We start from the raw sequence: 16,122 nt of genomic DNA, 5'->3' as shown, positions 1-16,122 counted from the left end.
ATCTGTGACACTTGGCTGCATATGCAGTCACCTCCATTGATGTCCAGGTCTTTTCTCACCTCTGGCTAACCTCCACGGGGGGGTAAAGTACCCCATAATACTTTTCAAGTATCCTCCTTTGATTGTACAATTACATATCAAAGCTGTCATCTGGCAAGTTTTTTTGTCCTATGTCCAAAGTTATAGTAAAATCAGCGATAACTCATAACTATATTTCACATGTCATAAATCAGATTAACAATAGGTAGGCGACACGGGTTCTTGGCATAAGAAAGCATATCCAAATATCCCCTTTCTAGCATATATAAAGCCAAAGTTATAATTTTTTTACACTTTACCCATTGTCAGGGATACAATACAATTCCCCTCTCCCATGTTAATACATAACATAGCAATTAATTCTGCTGAAGCGGGGAAATGCAGATCCACATTTACACAATATGGTTAACCCTTTCCCTCCCGACGTGATTTATACACATACAGGAATATAACACAGACTGCTGGGGAAATAAATCTAAGACCTGGGGCCATTCTGCTGAAGCAGGGGGATGCAGATCAACATATACACAGATCCCATTAACCCCTCATACCCTGATCATGACAAACATGTCTTAATAAAATCAGTCATATCACACGCACACACTGCAAGTAACGGCAGCCATTATGTCTTGGGCTGAAGTTTTATAGATGTATCCCCCACAACAGACTAACTGCCTCGCCATTGAGTGGCAGTTGCTAAAGCAAAAAGGGCCTTTCAGAGAAGGCAATTGACAATGATTCATGCCAGAAAGGAGTCAACATTCAAGGTATATTACTGTATCTGGTTGAAACTCCTGTCATGGTGCAAGGAAACTGCATTAATACTCCTTCAGCAGTGCTAGTTTAATTCCTTCAGACAGGTTTTGGAAGGACTTGGCCTCAGTTACCTCAAAATCCAGTTGTCCACTTTAACAGCACTGTTGGAAAGATGTGGACAGTGACGCTCATGGGATCTGATGCTGGTACTACAGACTGGTTGAACCTGTCACTAACCATGCTAACATCAAAGACACTATTCCTCATCGCCATCACATCAACAAGAAGAGTGGGAGCGTTTCAGGCATTATCCTGTAAAGAGCCGTTCCTAATTATACATCAGGAAAAAATTGTCCTAAGGCTTGTCGACAATTTCCTACATAAGGTCTGGATTTCACCTAAATCAGGAGGTTGACCTGGCTTGTTCCTCACCAAAAAATCCCAATGAGAAACAGCTGGATGTAAAATGTATGAGACTATTTGGAGCGGGTGCAGGACTTTAGTAAGTCGGACTACTCAGACTTCCACAGGGTACCAGAAAGGGGCAAGCGGCATCGCAGGATACCATTGCTCATTGGATCACCATCTGTATCCATGATGCATACAGGGAAATGAGTTCCTGAAGGATTAAAAGTTCTTTCAACTAGAGCAATGGCTAAATCAGGGGCTCTCGGAGCACAAGCATCACCGCAGAATTGTGCGCATAAAAGGAATATCGGCAACAGGGTTTTTTATTTTATTTTTTTTGGTCCTCTTCTGAGTATCATGTTTTCCTTTTTCCCAGCCTCACCTTGACTGCTTGGGTATGTCCCATATGTATCGCTGCCATGAACTTTGAATGGGAAATTAGAAAATGTATTCCTTACTGTAATAATATATTTTATTTTCTCTGGAATAAGTTCATGGCGGTGATACACGTGGGTAGCTCTGGCCATCTGTTATGAGTAGGACAGAAAAAGCTTCTACAGGTGTGCTATAAAAGGCTCCACTCACCTGTAGTTGGTCTCGGTGAGGGAGATTTAGCTTGGGGAAATCCCAAGACTGACTACAGGTGAGAGGAGCCTTGTATACTGGAGCATACCTGTAGAAGCTTCTTTCTGTCCTAATCTAGTCTGATAGGCAGAGCTTCCTATATGCATCACCACCGTGAACTTATTACGGTAAGGAATACGCTTTCTATTTTCCCACCAAGAACGTGCACACCGATCTTGCAAAAAACATATGGATTATGGCAAATATGTAAAGGTACCAAATGAGTTGTGAGAAATACTCTTGATGGGCGCATCCTGAAATGTCAATGATTTCTTACAAGGTGTCAGTCTCTTTATAATTCTGTATTGTGCCTGGGTTGTTTTTTTATTTTTTATTATTTAGTCTCTTTTGCAGTTTGGGGTAACTATTGCCAATGGGTTTATTTGCACCCCATTCATTTATTTTCATCCCCCCCCAAACCTGATTTCGTTATGTACTACTAAATGTAAAACGTATGATTCACTTTTTGTTTTATTCAAGGGCTCTGGAACAACGGAGGCAACACTAATAGAAATTCTAGCTTCCAGGACGAGTAAGCAAATGAAAGAAGTAGGAGATGCTTATTACACAGGTACACAACTGTTTTTTTTTTCTGGAGCCAATGTGTAATTTTCCTATAGAATCAAATGTATGAAAGGCAATGGCAGGAAATCTCAATTCTGTTAAGAGAACAGCAGACACCACACATTAACAAAGCTAAAGTATCCTGATTAACAAAGCTAATCGGGATACTGGAGCAGATTGAAGGAGGTAAAGACTGGTTCTTGTATTAAGCGTACACTTACAGACTCTCTTGGTAGTGTGCCTGCATGTGAAAACTGCCATTCATTTCCCTTCTAGTATATAGTTGGATACACACTCAATCCTGTAAGTATTTTTCTGGACTGTGGAGCATGGAATATTTGTGAACTGGGTTTCTTGTTGCTATAAGCTCATTTCTGAGCAGTAAGTAAATGGTAAATAAAAAATCTATAGTATATTGATCTCGCACCCCCATACCTGTACACTAAGAATGTCATCCCATGTATTAATGGTCCTTCTGCACAGGTACACAAGGAAACCTCAAAGGGCCAGTTTATGAAGTGGCTGCATGGTGCCAAAGATGGATTTTTTTTTCATGTACTTGTGCATTGTGATATTGACCTGTAACAATTAACTACATGTAAGTTAGTTCCTATAATTTGTTGCAACTTTTTTCATTCCAAATGCTTTATTGCAAATTATTTTTTATTTTATCCTTCAACTAAGATGTTGGTAAAAGTCTTGCTAAATTATTGTGGTAGAAATTGACATGCCCTGAACAGCAGTTGACTTGTTTAAAAATAATTATGTAGGCAAAGAGGCTAATGTGGACATATCTGCTAAATACATACATCTCAGTACAAGTTGTAACGTACAGTGTTTATCCTACTAAAAAGGCATGAAGCTTTAAACCTGTTGTATGTCTACAGTATATAATTTTGTCCTGGCTGCTCTTTCTGCTTGTCATTTTGCGGCATTTGGCAACCTCCTTGTCCTTTCTGTTGCAGTATTTGGGAAAAGCCTTGGTGATGAAATCAGTTCTGAAACCTCTAGTGACTTCAGGAAAGCCTTGCTGTTCTTGGCCAATGTAAGATCTTCCATCTGCAGTGTCACAAAGAAGACCTCACTGTCATGTTTTGACTGAGATCCTGGGGAACTAAAGTATGCTCCATCACAAACGTGAAAAGCCGATGGCAAAATCTGTTTATTAAGCATTGGTGGTTAAAGGTGACTGCGGGAAGAGTTAAGCTTGTAATATAGTACGCGCTGGCGCGTGTACTGTGTGACGCGCGCATTTAGTGTCTATAGGGCAAGCGGAGACGTGCGTGGCTATGATATCACAGCATTATTCTGCACTGTGATTGGCTCACAGCATCACATGGCACGGCATTAGCGCGAAAATACAAATTTCTTGTATTTCCTCAGCTCTGCTGCACCAACACTCATGACCGTGCGTGCGTCTCAACTATAGCAACGGCAGGCTCACACAGGCCATTATCATTGACGTGCACTATATTACAGACCTTGGGGGTGAAGTTACTTGGCTCAACATTTATAATGTGATGCAGAACATGTTGGGCCTCTAACTTGTGTTCCTTTTTTTTTTTTTTTTAATATATATATATAAAATCAACCATGTTGGAGTGCACGTTAACCTCAATAAGCAAGTGGCAATGTGGTACTCATTACAGGCTGTTGCAGCCGAACATGTCTAATGGTCTAATACAATGTTTTGCTTACACACACAGTACTGTATCAAAGTATCCATGCTAACGTGTTACTGCTGTATCAGAAAATGTGGACCAAGTCTTACGATTAGCAGTGCTTGGTCAATGCTCATCTGAATGTCTTTAACCAAGTTATACTAAAATGGACTATCTGAATAAATAGCATTTTAAAGATGTAACTAGGATACTATGATAAAAGTTGAATGGGTTTTCTAGCACCTGCTAAGCAGTCCTAGCAAATAGTATAAATTGACTACTGTATAACAAATTATGACTTTTTTTTTGTTTATGCACACAAACACCATAAATCTCTGTATATCATCTAAAAAATAATACAAATATTTTTCTGCAGGCCAGACGTGATGACGGTACAAAAGTGGATGAACAACTTGCTAAAAAGGATGCTGAGGTAAGTGAAGCTACGTAGATATGTCTCCCCCGCAGCAGCAAGATACTGACCTCTGATAATGAGCTATAGATGTATATCCTGCTGTCCATCCTCACTAAGCATACTAATTACTTTCAATGTCTGCATTTACTACAAACCTATTTATCAAATGGTAATCTCCTGTATCCATGTTTTCTAATTGCGTTTAGCATGAAACCCATTTTATATTTGCAGCAGCCATTGATTTTTAAATGTGGCTTTTCGTCTGCACCGAATGGCGGCTTCAGACAAGTCTAAGGTGGTGCTACATTTGAATGAACCAATAAGAATTTTCTATAGATGTAATAAATTATACATCCTAATACATGTATGATGAACTTTCTTATTGGTCTATTAAATGATATTACAATCAACGGTCAATCTATACTTCCCCAGGACCAATGAAGCTAGTATAATTTGATTGTGTTGGAGCCATTGCTGCCCTCCACTTTAGTTATGAATGTGTCAGTGGCTTCTCTTTTTGATATTTCACCCCGTCTGACACAAGGGGGTAAGTTCTTGGGAGTGTGGTCGGGGGGTTGGGGGGGGGCACATTCTTGTGATATCGTGGGTTCTGTATCTATTTTTTTCCCCCATCACTTATGGGGGGAGAAGCAGGAAAGGGAGGCAGGTGTTACAGACCAGATTAAAATGTGAGACGGCTTTAGTTTTGAAAGAATTTAGACTGGTGGCGGCTGAGAGTTTCCGGTAGATTACCCCAGTATTGGGGTGCACGGTAAGAGGAGCGGCCGGATACTTTGAACCTTCGGACCATGAACAGTCTTGGAGTCAGATCTCAGATAAGTGCTGCTTGTGTTTGGTAGGGGTGAGGAGCTTTTTTAGATAGGCAGGTAGCTTGACCAGAGTATTCAAAGGCAAGACGGGAAAAATTTACTTTGCGCCTAGAGTCAAGTGATGACAAATCTAGTTCTTTGAGCATTTCGCAGTGATGTGTGCTTTAATTGTGTAACGGTTTTTCTGGCCCGGTCTGACCCACCCAATCTCACATTGGCCCCTGTGGTCTAACCGGTCCCCATTACAGTGTAGTATGGTCTGGTGGTGCACCTGTTGGCAACAGTACCCCTGAGCCTCCCGCATGATGGTGTGTGGGGAGAACCCGTCCAGACAGGCAGCTGAGGTAGTGTCTTGAGTCTCACCTAGTTCCAGTGCAGCGCCTCCACCTCATCAGGGTCCCTTCGGTCACTTGGGGATGGTCCTGACGAGGAACTCCTCTGTGGTGCTCCCCTCTGTACATTCACTCCACACATGTACACGAGAGGGTGTTCGAATAAGAGCATCTTTATTGATTGATGTGGGCTAGCTGCCCCACGCAGTAGAATCTCTAGCCACTCATCTTGAGTCAGTGCTTCCCTTGGTAAGGTGTAATTCTCCTTTAATAGGGATTCCCTATCCCCGCAGGGATCTCTTTCCCCTGTGCCAGGTCCCTGGACACAGTCTCCTTACAGCTACTATAACATAACCAGTAACTCAGACTAGGACTAGAACTTGAACTCCTCCTCCTCTTAGCTGAACTTGTACTAGAACTCCTTTTAGACACAGTGCTGTGCCTTATGTAACCTCTGGGGCTGACACAACTCTGACATCACCAACCAGGGAGTCAGAGTCTGTGACCACTCCCATCCTTACACAGGGCACCTCACCAGGGTGTGAGGGCAAACCTCCATAATTACTGCTGGCATGCCCACACTTACTAGGCCTTACTGCCAACAGGAGAGATGACTGTAGGCATTTTACATGACCGCTACAATTGCATTGGAGGACAAAGCAGCCTATTGAATTGTAGAGGGTATAGAGTTTCTTAAGGTGAGTTTGGGGGGCTGTTGTATAGTATGTCCCCATAGTCTCATTGGAATCTGCTGTGCCATGCGCCTTCTGACGAGGAGACGTAAGGAGGATTTGTTCCTAATAACAAATGACTGTCATCTGCATACATGTGTATTGAAACTCCCTTGCAAGCTGTAGGAAGACCATTGATGAACAGTGAGAGTAGGTGCCCTAGAACAGAGCCTTGCTGGACACTACAAATGATATCAAAGGGGTTGGAGTTAGAGCCTGCGATGGACACATTGGGATCTACCTGATGGGTATGAGTAAAACCAGTTTAAAGTATGCTTCCCTATTCCAGAGCACTGGCATTTGTTTAGCAGGATAACATGATCAACAGTATCAAAAGCCTTTGCAAAATTTAGGAATATTGCACCAGTAAGTGGTCCCAGTTCCATTCCACACTGGATCTCATTGCAAACTTTTAGGAGGGTAGTTGCCCTGGAGTGTTTGGGGCGAAAGCCAGATTGGAATTGGCTAGGGAAACTTGTCTTGGTATAGTAGTAATCTATATATTATAATAAAATACAGTATATTCTCTAAAGCACTCATAGTAAAGGTATAAAACAGGGTAACTAAATGTATGTACAGAGCCAGGAAAACATACTGAATGCTCACAAATCTGTAATACAATGGCCCTGAGCTTGCTGGGTAATGTGTTTTGTAAATCTCCATTTTCAACTGACATCAGTTGTTTGGAGGTTAGTGGCCTCTCCTCCCAGGGTTTAAGCTCACCCTCCCCACTTTCTAACTTAAATGAAAAAACCTTGCTTATGGACAAGACTCACTGCGGTTATTCTCCCTCCTACAGAGGTAATAGAGAAGGTTCACAGTTTAGTGTTAGGACTTGCAAATTTGCTTATGCATTGACGTTGGCCTGCAGGCTTATAACGCTTTGGCCAAAGGGTTTAACTAAATGACCCTTATCCACGAGCATATTATTATTGAAGTATTTAACTATATACTAATTACTGTATATTTTGTCAAATTGGATATAGCATTGGTCTTTTCTGTCATTTGTTGTAATACAAGCAAAAGCTAGTTTTACAAAGTCCATGTTAACCCTTTAACTGCTAACAGAATACTTTATTATTATTTTTTTTGTCGCGCTCCATTCTAGATTCTGTACTGCGCTGGGGAGAAGAAATGGGGCACAGATGAAGGCAAATTTATTGAAGTTCTCTGTTTAAGAAGTCTACCCCAACTCCGAATAAGTATGACAAGTTTTAATTTTTTTTTTTTAATTACTTGAACCCGACACAAACTAAAGAGCATGATCTGCACACTGTGTCTCTCTCCAATTGGGACTTTGTTGTGACGGGTCTGTTACTGTGAATCAAATATAATAAGATGTAATCCGTTATGGCTTCTTCTTGGCCATTTGTGCTCCCCCCACCCTGAGAAACCAGTAAGTGATACCTATAATTTTATCGGTAAGTATTCTGGGAACTTGGTGTCACCAAAGTTTGCAACAAATGCAGTTCAGATCTAGAGGATCCCCAGGTTTCCATCTTATAATAAGACAGAAATATTTTTTTTTTTATTGGACCAATAAAAAGGTATCATACTACGTACATTTACACTTTTTTTTTTTTTTTTAAATGGGTAGGGGTTAGGCATGATTGTTGCATAAGGGCTCTACTTACCCTTGGTTTCCCATGTATGAAATGCTTAATCCTTGCATGCACCTTGTGTTCTCCTAACATCATTTAGGAACTTGTTTTGAAAGAGGCTCAACACACAACAAATGTCGCCGTCCCTGCTGCTACATGCAATCCCCAGTTGTTTGTTTGTTTTTGTTTGTTTCTTTCTATTTTCCCCCCTTGTGTCAATGAAATGCGTCAGGTTTGGGTGGCATTGATTTTAATGTTCTTAAAAGACCTGCATCAAATTTAGGAATCGAGCTAACATTTTTATACGTAATTGCCTTTGACACAAATTGATGCACATGACAAATGTGCGGAGCAAATAGTTTCATGTCCATAGATACCCCTCTTACCTTGCAACATTTTCGTCCCTTTGGTGCAGGACACTGCAGTCTGCAGCATTGTTGGGCGACGCGCTGCCGGCCCCATTCTCCATATGGAAGGGCTTTAAAATAAAATAACCTAAACGTTCGTTGTACACGCATTATTCTAATGACTTTAACCCTTTCAGTGCCAACTAAAAGGTTAAATCCTTTTTTGAAGCGATCTATTTGAGTGATCCTCATTCTATTTTACAGCATTTGACGAGTACAAGAACATCAGCAAGAAAACCATTGAAGAGAGCATAGCCGGGGAAATATCTGGACATTTGGAGGATTTGCTGCTCTCCATAGGTACAGTAAGCACTCTGCTCCCCTCCAGTGGACATACAGAAATAAATATAAAAACAACCTATTAAACTTTCCATTGTCTTTAGTTCACTTGGTTCAGGACTCTCCTTTAGGCCCCCTAACCCACAGAGCAAGTTTAGGTTTGATTTTCAAAGCTCCAGACATATAACTTTTTATTTTTTTTATGTTTACATATTTTTATTTATATATTGCTAAACATGTATTTGTGGCGGTTAAAGAAATGGTTTACAAACTTCTTTGTACTGTGAACCGCTTTACTGTTAACAATCCATTGGATGATCACCATATTCCCAGCGGTGGATATAGATATAGATTTCCTGGTCACCAATGGGTTAAGTCCCACCCTCTTGCTGAGAGAAGACAAACTTCACCTGTAAGAGATCCTATAATTAGCCACAACTTTCAAGGTAGGTTATTTATTCACTTTTAACACTAGCGATTTTGCGGCTTACCTTGACTGCCTTTTTGAAGTGAAACTTCCTTAGTGGCACCTCATTCAAACTGGGGCAAAAATGAATTGTGGAGACAGAAATGAAACGGATGTGACGTCAGTGCTGGCAGTTGAGCCCGGGCTGTGTTCTGGCTCAGCCCGACCCCAACACTGACATGATCCCAACCGCTCAAAAAATCAGATATCGCCGGCGCCGCTCCTAATGGCCGCCGCTCCCCCCACACGGCCGCAGACATATGCGGCGGCAATAGCTGCCGGCGCCGCTCCTAACGGCCGCAATTCCCCCCACGTGCATTGCTAATGTACAGCGGCTCCCCGGGCTCTCTGTCCCAGCCGCGACATATGCGGCGGCGATAGCCGCCGGCGCCGCTCCTAACGGCCGCAACTTCCCCCAGGTGGAGATGGGCACGGGCGGTATCGCCGCCGCCGCTCCTAATGGCCGCAACTTCCCCCAGGTGGAGATGGGCACGGGCGGTATCGCCGCCGCCGCTCCTAACGGCCGCAACTTCCCCCAGGTGGAGATGGGCACGGGCGGCATCCGGGGCAGCGGGGACCGGGCCCGGCTCTCCTGCTACAACCTGTACCGGCTCCTGGGACCAGACCCGCTCTCTGTCCCAGCCACGCACTCTGCCGGGCTGGAGACTCCGACAGAGCCAAGCTCTGCGCCGCCCGCGCATGCGCAGAAGCGGCTGGCAGTGGCGCCATTCCCCCCACACGTCCGCTGCCGCGCATGCGCTGTTCCCCGCACCCGCTGACATGCCGCGCATGCGGTAGTCATGGCGACGCTCACGGACATGCCTGCCTCCTGCTGGTAGCTCATCTCCGGGCCGGTCACCGACCCCCTGCCCGGCGGGATGTCTGTCTGACATGGAGACCCTGCTGGATATCTGGGGGAGGCGGACGTGCCGGGATCCTGCCCGACCCGAGTCCCGGGATCCTGCTTCTCCCCCTGGACCCCCGTGCAGGGGAGGTGAGCAGGCGGAGGAGACTTAGGAGCTGAGGGGGCCGAGGAGGAAGACGAGGAGCCGCCCCACCCTGGGGAAGTGGGGGGGCCCGAGTCATTCCAGGACAACTTCACAGGAGGACTACAGGGAGGGCTCTTCCTGCTACACCGAGCACCCGATCAAGGTGGAGGAGGGGCCCAGCGTTGCCATCCGTCATTCATATATACTCGTACTCACCTCCTGTGTTACACACAGTCACACACACCCTGTGTCACACACACGCGCACTCAGACACACACTGCCACACGCACACACCCTGTGTCACTCAGTCATGTACACAGTCGCGCGCACGCTCGCAGTTGTGCGCACACTCAGTTGCACACGCACAGTCACACACGCACAGTCACACACGCACAGTCAGTCACACGCGCGCTCTCAGTCACACGCGCGCTCTCAGTCACACGCAGTCACACGCGCGCTCTCAGTCACACGCGCGCTCAGTCACACGCAGTCACACGCGCGCTCTCAGTCACACGCAGTCACACGCGCGCTCTCAGTCACACGCAGTCACACGCAGTCACACGCGCGCTCTCAGTCACACGCGCGCACTCAGTCACACGCGCGCACTCAGTCACACGCGCACACGAGGAATTCACACTTAGTGCAAATAGCTAATACAGGGGATGTGTGCCGAGCACGCGCATTCTAAGTCAAATTTATTTGTGTTTTGTCAATGAAATTGTATTTTGATTTTTAATTAAAACATCACCAACACAAATACAATTTCTGTGACAAAAGTCAAAGAAGTTTCACTTACTATGCGCGTGCACAGCACACACAGCTTTTTTTCTGTCCTAACCACGGTAGTCTCTCGCTGAGGACCCGATTCTCGCACACCGGCGGTTGCTTGACTCATGGGGGAAGCCTGGAACAAGATATGCTGCAAAGGCCACACAGGCAGCAGCGGAGGAAAATGCTGCCACGTGGGGACAGGGCATGTGCCTCCGCTCTGCAGGAACAGAGGCAAATTCAGCTGGCTGCTCTGAAGTGCCTGCTCAGGCAAGGACGTGCAGCATATGCCTGAACTTCAAAACGCGGGCTCAGAGGCCCAGTCTCGCTCGATCGGATGTCACTACACCATGTGACCAAACCAGGAAGTATGAGGCAGGGAGCGTTCTGTGCTGCCCTGAACGTCATAGGAGCAGCTGAAGTTTTTTAATTAATCTGAGCCTGAATTTAATCTCTACAATGGAGTCTGCCTCCTAAGGCCACATCCATAGTCCATGCGGCGCAAACAAAAGGCTGTACCTCAATGAGGAAGGCCATAGAGCGTGCGACCACATGCAAGATTCCCGGGCAGACACAATTATTTTGTCGCGCGACGGCCGGGTCACGTGAACGGTTCAGCCAATGAGGGCAAACCGCTCACGTGATGTCCCGGCACGCCTCCCCGTTGCATCTCCCCATCCCATAGATCACCTCTGGGGCAGGCGCCCGCCTACGATATCCGTGGCGTAAGCCTACTTTTCATAAGGCCGTGGTTTCCAACCTACGTCTTCTTCTTCTTCGTCCAAATTAACTGAGAATTGCAAGAAACCCTTTAGGGATGCCGGGGGGGAACCCAAGGGTTCCTAGGAACCCTGGTTGAAAAACACTGGCCTAAGGTAAGCCCAGTTGAATTAGTTACTGTTTTCTGTTCCTGAAGAGGATGACGGAATGGATGAGACATCTTTTTTGATCTTAATCTAGTTGAGCCACTAATAAAAGTGGCAAGAGATACAGTATACTGTATATATTTTCCAAGTTGACAAAGACTATCTTTCATGTCGGAAAGCTGATATGTTTGGAGGATGTCAAATTCAAAGACTTTTCCAATCCATAAGGTTATCAAGGAAATCATCAGAAATTAATCAATAGGAAATTTACACGGATGTATGATTTTTGAAGCCAAGTCGACAGAGGGATGGGATAACCCAACAAAGGTGGATGCAGCTATATGGCTGCAATAGCTTAGTAAATGACAGCAGTGATGTCAACAATGATGGGCTTCTCCATAAAGTACCTGTGCTGGGAGAGCCCTTAGAGGATTGGGCCATAAATACCCATATTTACCAAGGTGTGTTCTGGAGTAGCACTGCTTTAAATATACAAGTTTTGGCTCTTGTTGGTGCGCAAAATTACTATGATTTGTGCACCTCTTAATTAATCTGTGGGTAATGTGCTGTAAAACTAACTACAAACTCTGTATTTTTTTTCAGTCAAATGTGCAAGAAGCACTCCTGCTTTTTTTGCTGAAAGACTACACAAAGCTCTTAAGGTATTTTAACATTCATCTTCATAACCTTAAAAAGGGCACGCTTTTACAATGCATGTACATTTTAAAGCATTATTTCCTATTTTGGAGGGGTCTCTCCCTGAAAATGAGGCATAAGGCTATCTGAACATTTCACATTTAAAAAAAAAAAAAAATTTGATTGGCCAAAGGAAAAAATATAGGCAAACTGTACACTGAAGATTAATTTCAATGGGTAAGCAGAGGAAGTGAAGTAATCCACAAAGTATGAGAACCAATGTATTACTGGACAGCATGGACTGACCCTAATCTCCCTCCTCCCATTATATGGGTGCAAATAAATGTCCCACATTTCAATATATCTCAAATAGTCCACGGTCCGGTTCTTTTCTCAACTTATTCAGAGACGATATAAAATATATCTTTTACAGCATCATTTCAGTCCGGTGCATCATTCAGGCATATGGAATTTGGTGTTAGAGTGGAGAATTTCATGTGAAATTATTTAACCTTTATTCCAAACTGTTGCAACTCAGCAGACCTTAAACATACAAAGTTTAAAACCTCTACACCTGCCAGTCTTCAGACTGATTTTATCTTATCTTTGCAGATGCAGCTAATAACTTCCCAATATAATTTCGAACTTAAAACAGTACTAAATTACTTATCTTATCTAGTTAAATTCTGAATATATATTATATAGAGAATATAACATCGTTATTATTTAGGCCTGAAATTCCTGTTTCCCTCCTCCCCCTTCTCCTCCCTCCCTCCCTCCCCTCCTCCTCCCAGCATCTTTTCCCTTAACATATAGATTGGGCTGGACCACTGCCTGCCTTTCATTGGATACAGCTCAGAACATTCAGCCACTTGCAGTTTATAGATTAATGACGGAGTTGATAACTTTGCTGTAACTCACTGATAATTAATCAATATTTCTATTTTGTGTACTGTATATTGGTATAAAATAGTCCAGTAATAAGTGTGTTGGTTTTTTTTTTGTTAAATGATTTTTGCATAACATACATTTTGCATTGTTGGTGCATTCATAGGGGGTCCTCATTTGACTGTAAGCTCCTGTATCCCACATTGACAGAGGAACTACAGTACCGTACCTATTTTCATGTGCCCAATGTAGGTGGGTCTATGAAAAACGGCGCAAACATATTTAGTTGCTATACAGTACACACCAAATACAGGTGGTTTTTTTTATTTTTTTTTTTTGTATCTTTCGTGGTCGGATTCTTCAGACAATACTGTTTTTTTTTTTTTTTTTTTTTTAATTAAATAAAAAATATTTGAGTCCAATTTACATTTGATCTACTGTAGGTTGTGCGACTTTAGAACAACTGAAAAATAAAGGGCTTTTAAAAAATAGTCAAGTAACCTCTCGCGGATTAAAAGTGAACTGTAATAAGTGTATTCAGTAATGCGTCATTATTTTTCCTTTCTAGATTTAGGGGGAAGTGCACTAACTTGAGCAGCAAATCATTTTGTGCAGAGATGTTGTAAAACCTACAGGTAGAAAAGAGGTTGGAATAGAAGAACTTGGTGACCTGTAACTAAACACGTCGTTAAAACGCAGCATATGCTGTACTTCTAGTAACAACCTGTGCAACATTGCTGAATGTGCTTGTATTTGATTATTACAGGGGGCCGGCACAGATGAGTTTACTCTGACGAGAATAATGGTTTCTAGATCAGAAATTGATCTCTTGGATATCCGTACTGAGTATAAGAAGCTTGCGGGATACTCCTTGTATTCGTCTATCAAGGTAAGAACTTGTAATCAGATTGGAAAAGAGCTTGAGTAAGAGTCTCCCATTAACTGCAGATTCGTAAGGGGAGAATCGCTAACCTCCAATGTAGGTGATCGCTCCTATTCAAGTAGGTGGGATGTTAATGCAGGATTGTGGCGCAGTATAATATCATTTTATACATGGCTGTTTTTTATGAATGAGTTTTTAAAACTTCACCCTCTATGGGCACCCCCCAAATTGTAAACTGTACACGGGGACAAACTTGAGCAAAATACTTTGGCACAATGACACTGAGCGCACACAATAAATGTTTCTTTGCCTCACACTTGCTCTCAATCTCCCATACTGCTTGTCCATCCCAAGAACTTGTCTGTCAACAAGAGCAGACAAAACTGAATGTCTGCAATCTTTAACAGTTGTAATTTTATGGATTTGCAAATGCATTCCTGAAAGGATAACTGCAGAAAGAACAATACAAATAGGCAGTTGTGCTAGAACCGAATGATTCCTACCTAACGGAGGAGAGTTCTCCATTCCGAGGCTACACTGAAACGGTCAAAGCCGCTTATCAGCAATTCACAAAAGCGTTCCATATAGTCCTAAGACATATAAGGCTGAGTCCCCTGTGCCTCTGAGCACAGTGCTTGGCGAGGTTGCTTCTGGCTATTTCAATTTTTGTCCCCACTCACACGGAGCACACTTGCGAAATAGCAGGGACACCCGTCGCTCATGCTTGGAGAGTTGGTGACGTCACCGCTCTCCAAGCATGAGCGCGGTCAGTGGAACAGGGGACTCGGCCTTAGTATTTCTCTGGCATGGAAACCAGTGAAAGATTTCAGGATCACAATAAAACAAATTGGAATCCCGGTATGTGCATGAGTAGAGCATTTCTTCGTATAAAAAAAGACCTGCTCCCATTGATTGAGCCTACATCTTGAAATACTGTAAAGATTTCATAGTTTATAAACATTTAAAACAATTAAAAAATCATTCTACATTTTACCTCCATTTCCACCGAAGTGCACTATGTTTGGGGGAAAAAATATTATACATGTCCTTTTTAAAGTTAAATTAGTCTCCAGATCAGTCGCTGCATGGCCAGTTTATTTAAAGAGCCTTCTAAAATGTTTTCTTTTATAGATCAGAAAAGGGTTCAAATTATGTTTCTATGTAGAAATGAGATGAGCGAGTACAAATATTTGAATCCATAACCTTTCTTGAGACTGAAACATTTTAGGAACTGTTTCCCTTTCTGTTGAATCCCTCACGTAATCTATAGTTTCTCTCTTCCCCTCCCTCCCCCTCAAAGTACTACTTATTTTTCTTTTTCCGTGCAGTCCGATACCTCTGGGCATTACGAGGCAACGCTGCTAAAACTCTGCAGTGCTGATGATTAAAGAGAACATCGTAAACCCTGCAGAACAATGTGCGTTTTAAACCACATACTCGTATCTACCTTGTGTTTTGTGATGTTTGATCATACATGTAACTACAGCACCGTTTCTAAATAAACAAATATGCCAATTTATTGCGTCTTTTTTTTTTTGGTGTTTTGTTTCTAAATATGCTGGTCATAAAATGTTTTTGTTACAAAGCATTTTAAACTTTCCATTAAAGCCCCAATGCACTGAGAAGCTTGGAAGGACTTTAAGCAAAGTCTATAAAACTAGACAGAACATGCCTTCGCCACCACTGTTAATGCTGGTCTCTGAGTTGATTTTAAATGTCCACATTTTTTTTTAATGACACATATATTTTAAAGCTTGCACAGAATTGGGAGCGGAAAGATTTGCACAAACTTTTCACAACACTTGTATGTGCACTAAAACAGTGGTACAATAGAGAAAATAAAAATTAATGAGATCTGGATTTTTTTTCCCCCCCCTTTGGGAAGCAGACGTCTTAAATTTGATGTTGGTTTTATTTAAGACACGGTTTGCAAACCGGAATCAAGATTTGTTGTTTTGTTTCAACCCCCCCCCCCCCTT

At 43.0% G+C, this 16,122-nt stretch overlaps 1 protein-coding gene across 3 annotated transcripts in view; it reads left to right on the top strand.

The window, feature by feature from the left end:
- ANXA3 (annexin A3) overlaps window positions 1-15,662 on the top strand; it is a 35,957-nt gene extending 20,295 nt beyond the window's left edge. For all 3 annotated transcript variants that reach the window (XM_075606908.1, XM_075606896.1, XM_075606904.1), the window contains 8 exons: window positions 2,308-2,398; window positions 3,357-3,436; window positions 4,429-4,485; window positions 7,469-7,562; window positions 8,573-8,668; window positions 12,340-12,398; window positions 14,027-14,149; window positions 15,472-15,662. In XM_075606908.1, the coding sequence (XP_075463023.1) occupies window positions 2,308-2,398; window positions 3,357-3,436; window positions 4,429-4,485; window positions 7,469-7,562; window positions 8,573-8,668; window positions 12,340-12,398; window positions 14,027-14,149; window positions 15,472-15,531 (660 nt within the window). In that variant the 3' untranslated portion in view covers window positions 15,532-15,662. The remainder of the gene's footprint in view (window positions 1-2,307; window positions 2,399-3,356; window positions 3,437-4,428; window positions 4,486-7,468; window positions 7,563-8,572; window positions 8,669-12,339; window positions 12,399-14,026; window positions 14,150-15,471) is intronic.
- Window positions 15,663-16,122: the final 460 nt, after the last annotated feature.

The sequence above is a fragment of the Ascaphus truei genome, chromosome 1 (genome assembly GCF_040206685.1).
Source record: "Ascaphus truei isolate aAscTru1 chromosome 1, aAscTru1.hap1, whole genome shotgun sequence".
Classification (NCBI taxonomy): domain Eukaryota; kingdom Metazoa; phylum Chordata; class Amphibia; order Anura; family Ascaphidae; genus Ascaphus; species Ascaphus truei.
Note: the sequence above shows the minus strand (reverse complement) of the source record. Positions and strands in the feature narration are given on the sequence as shown.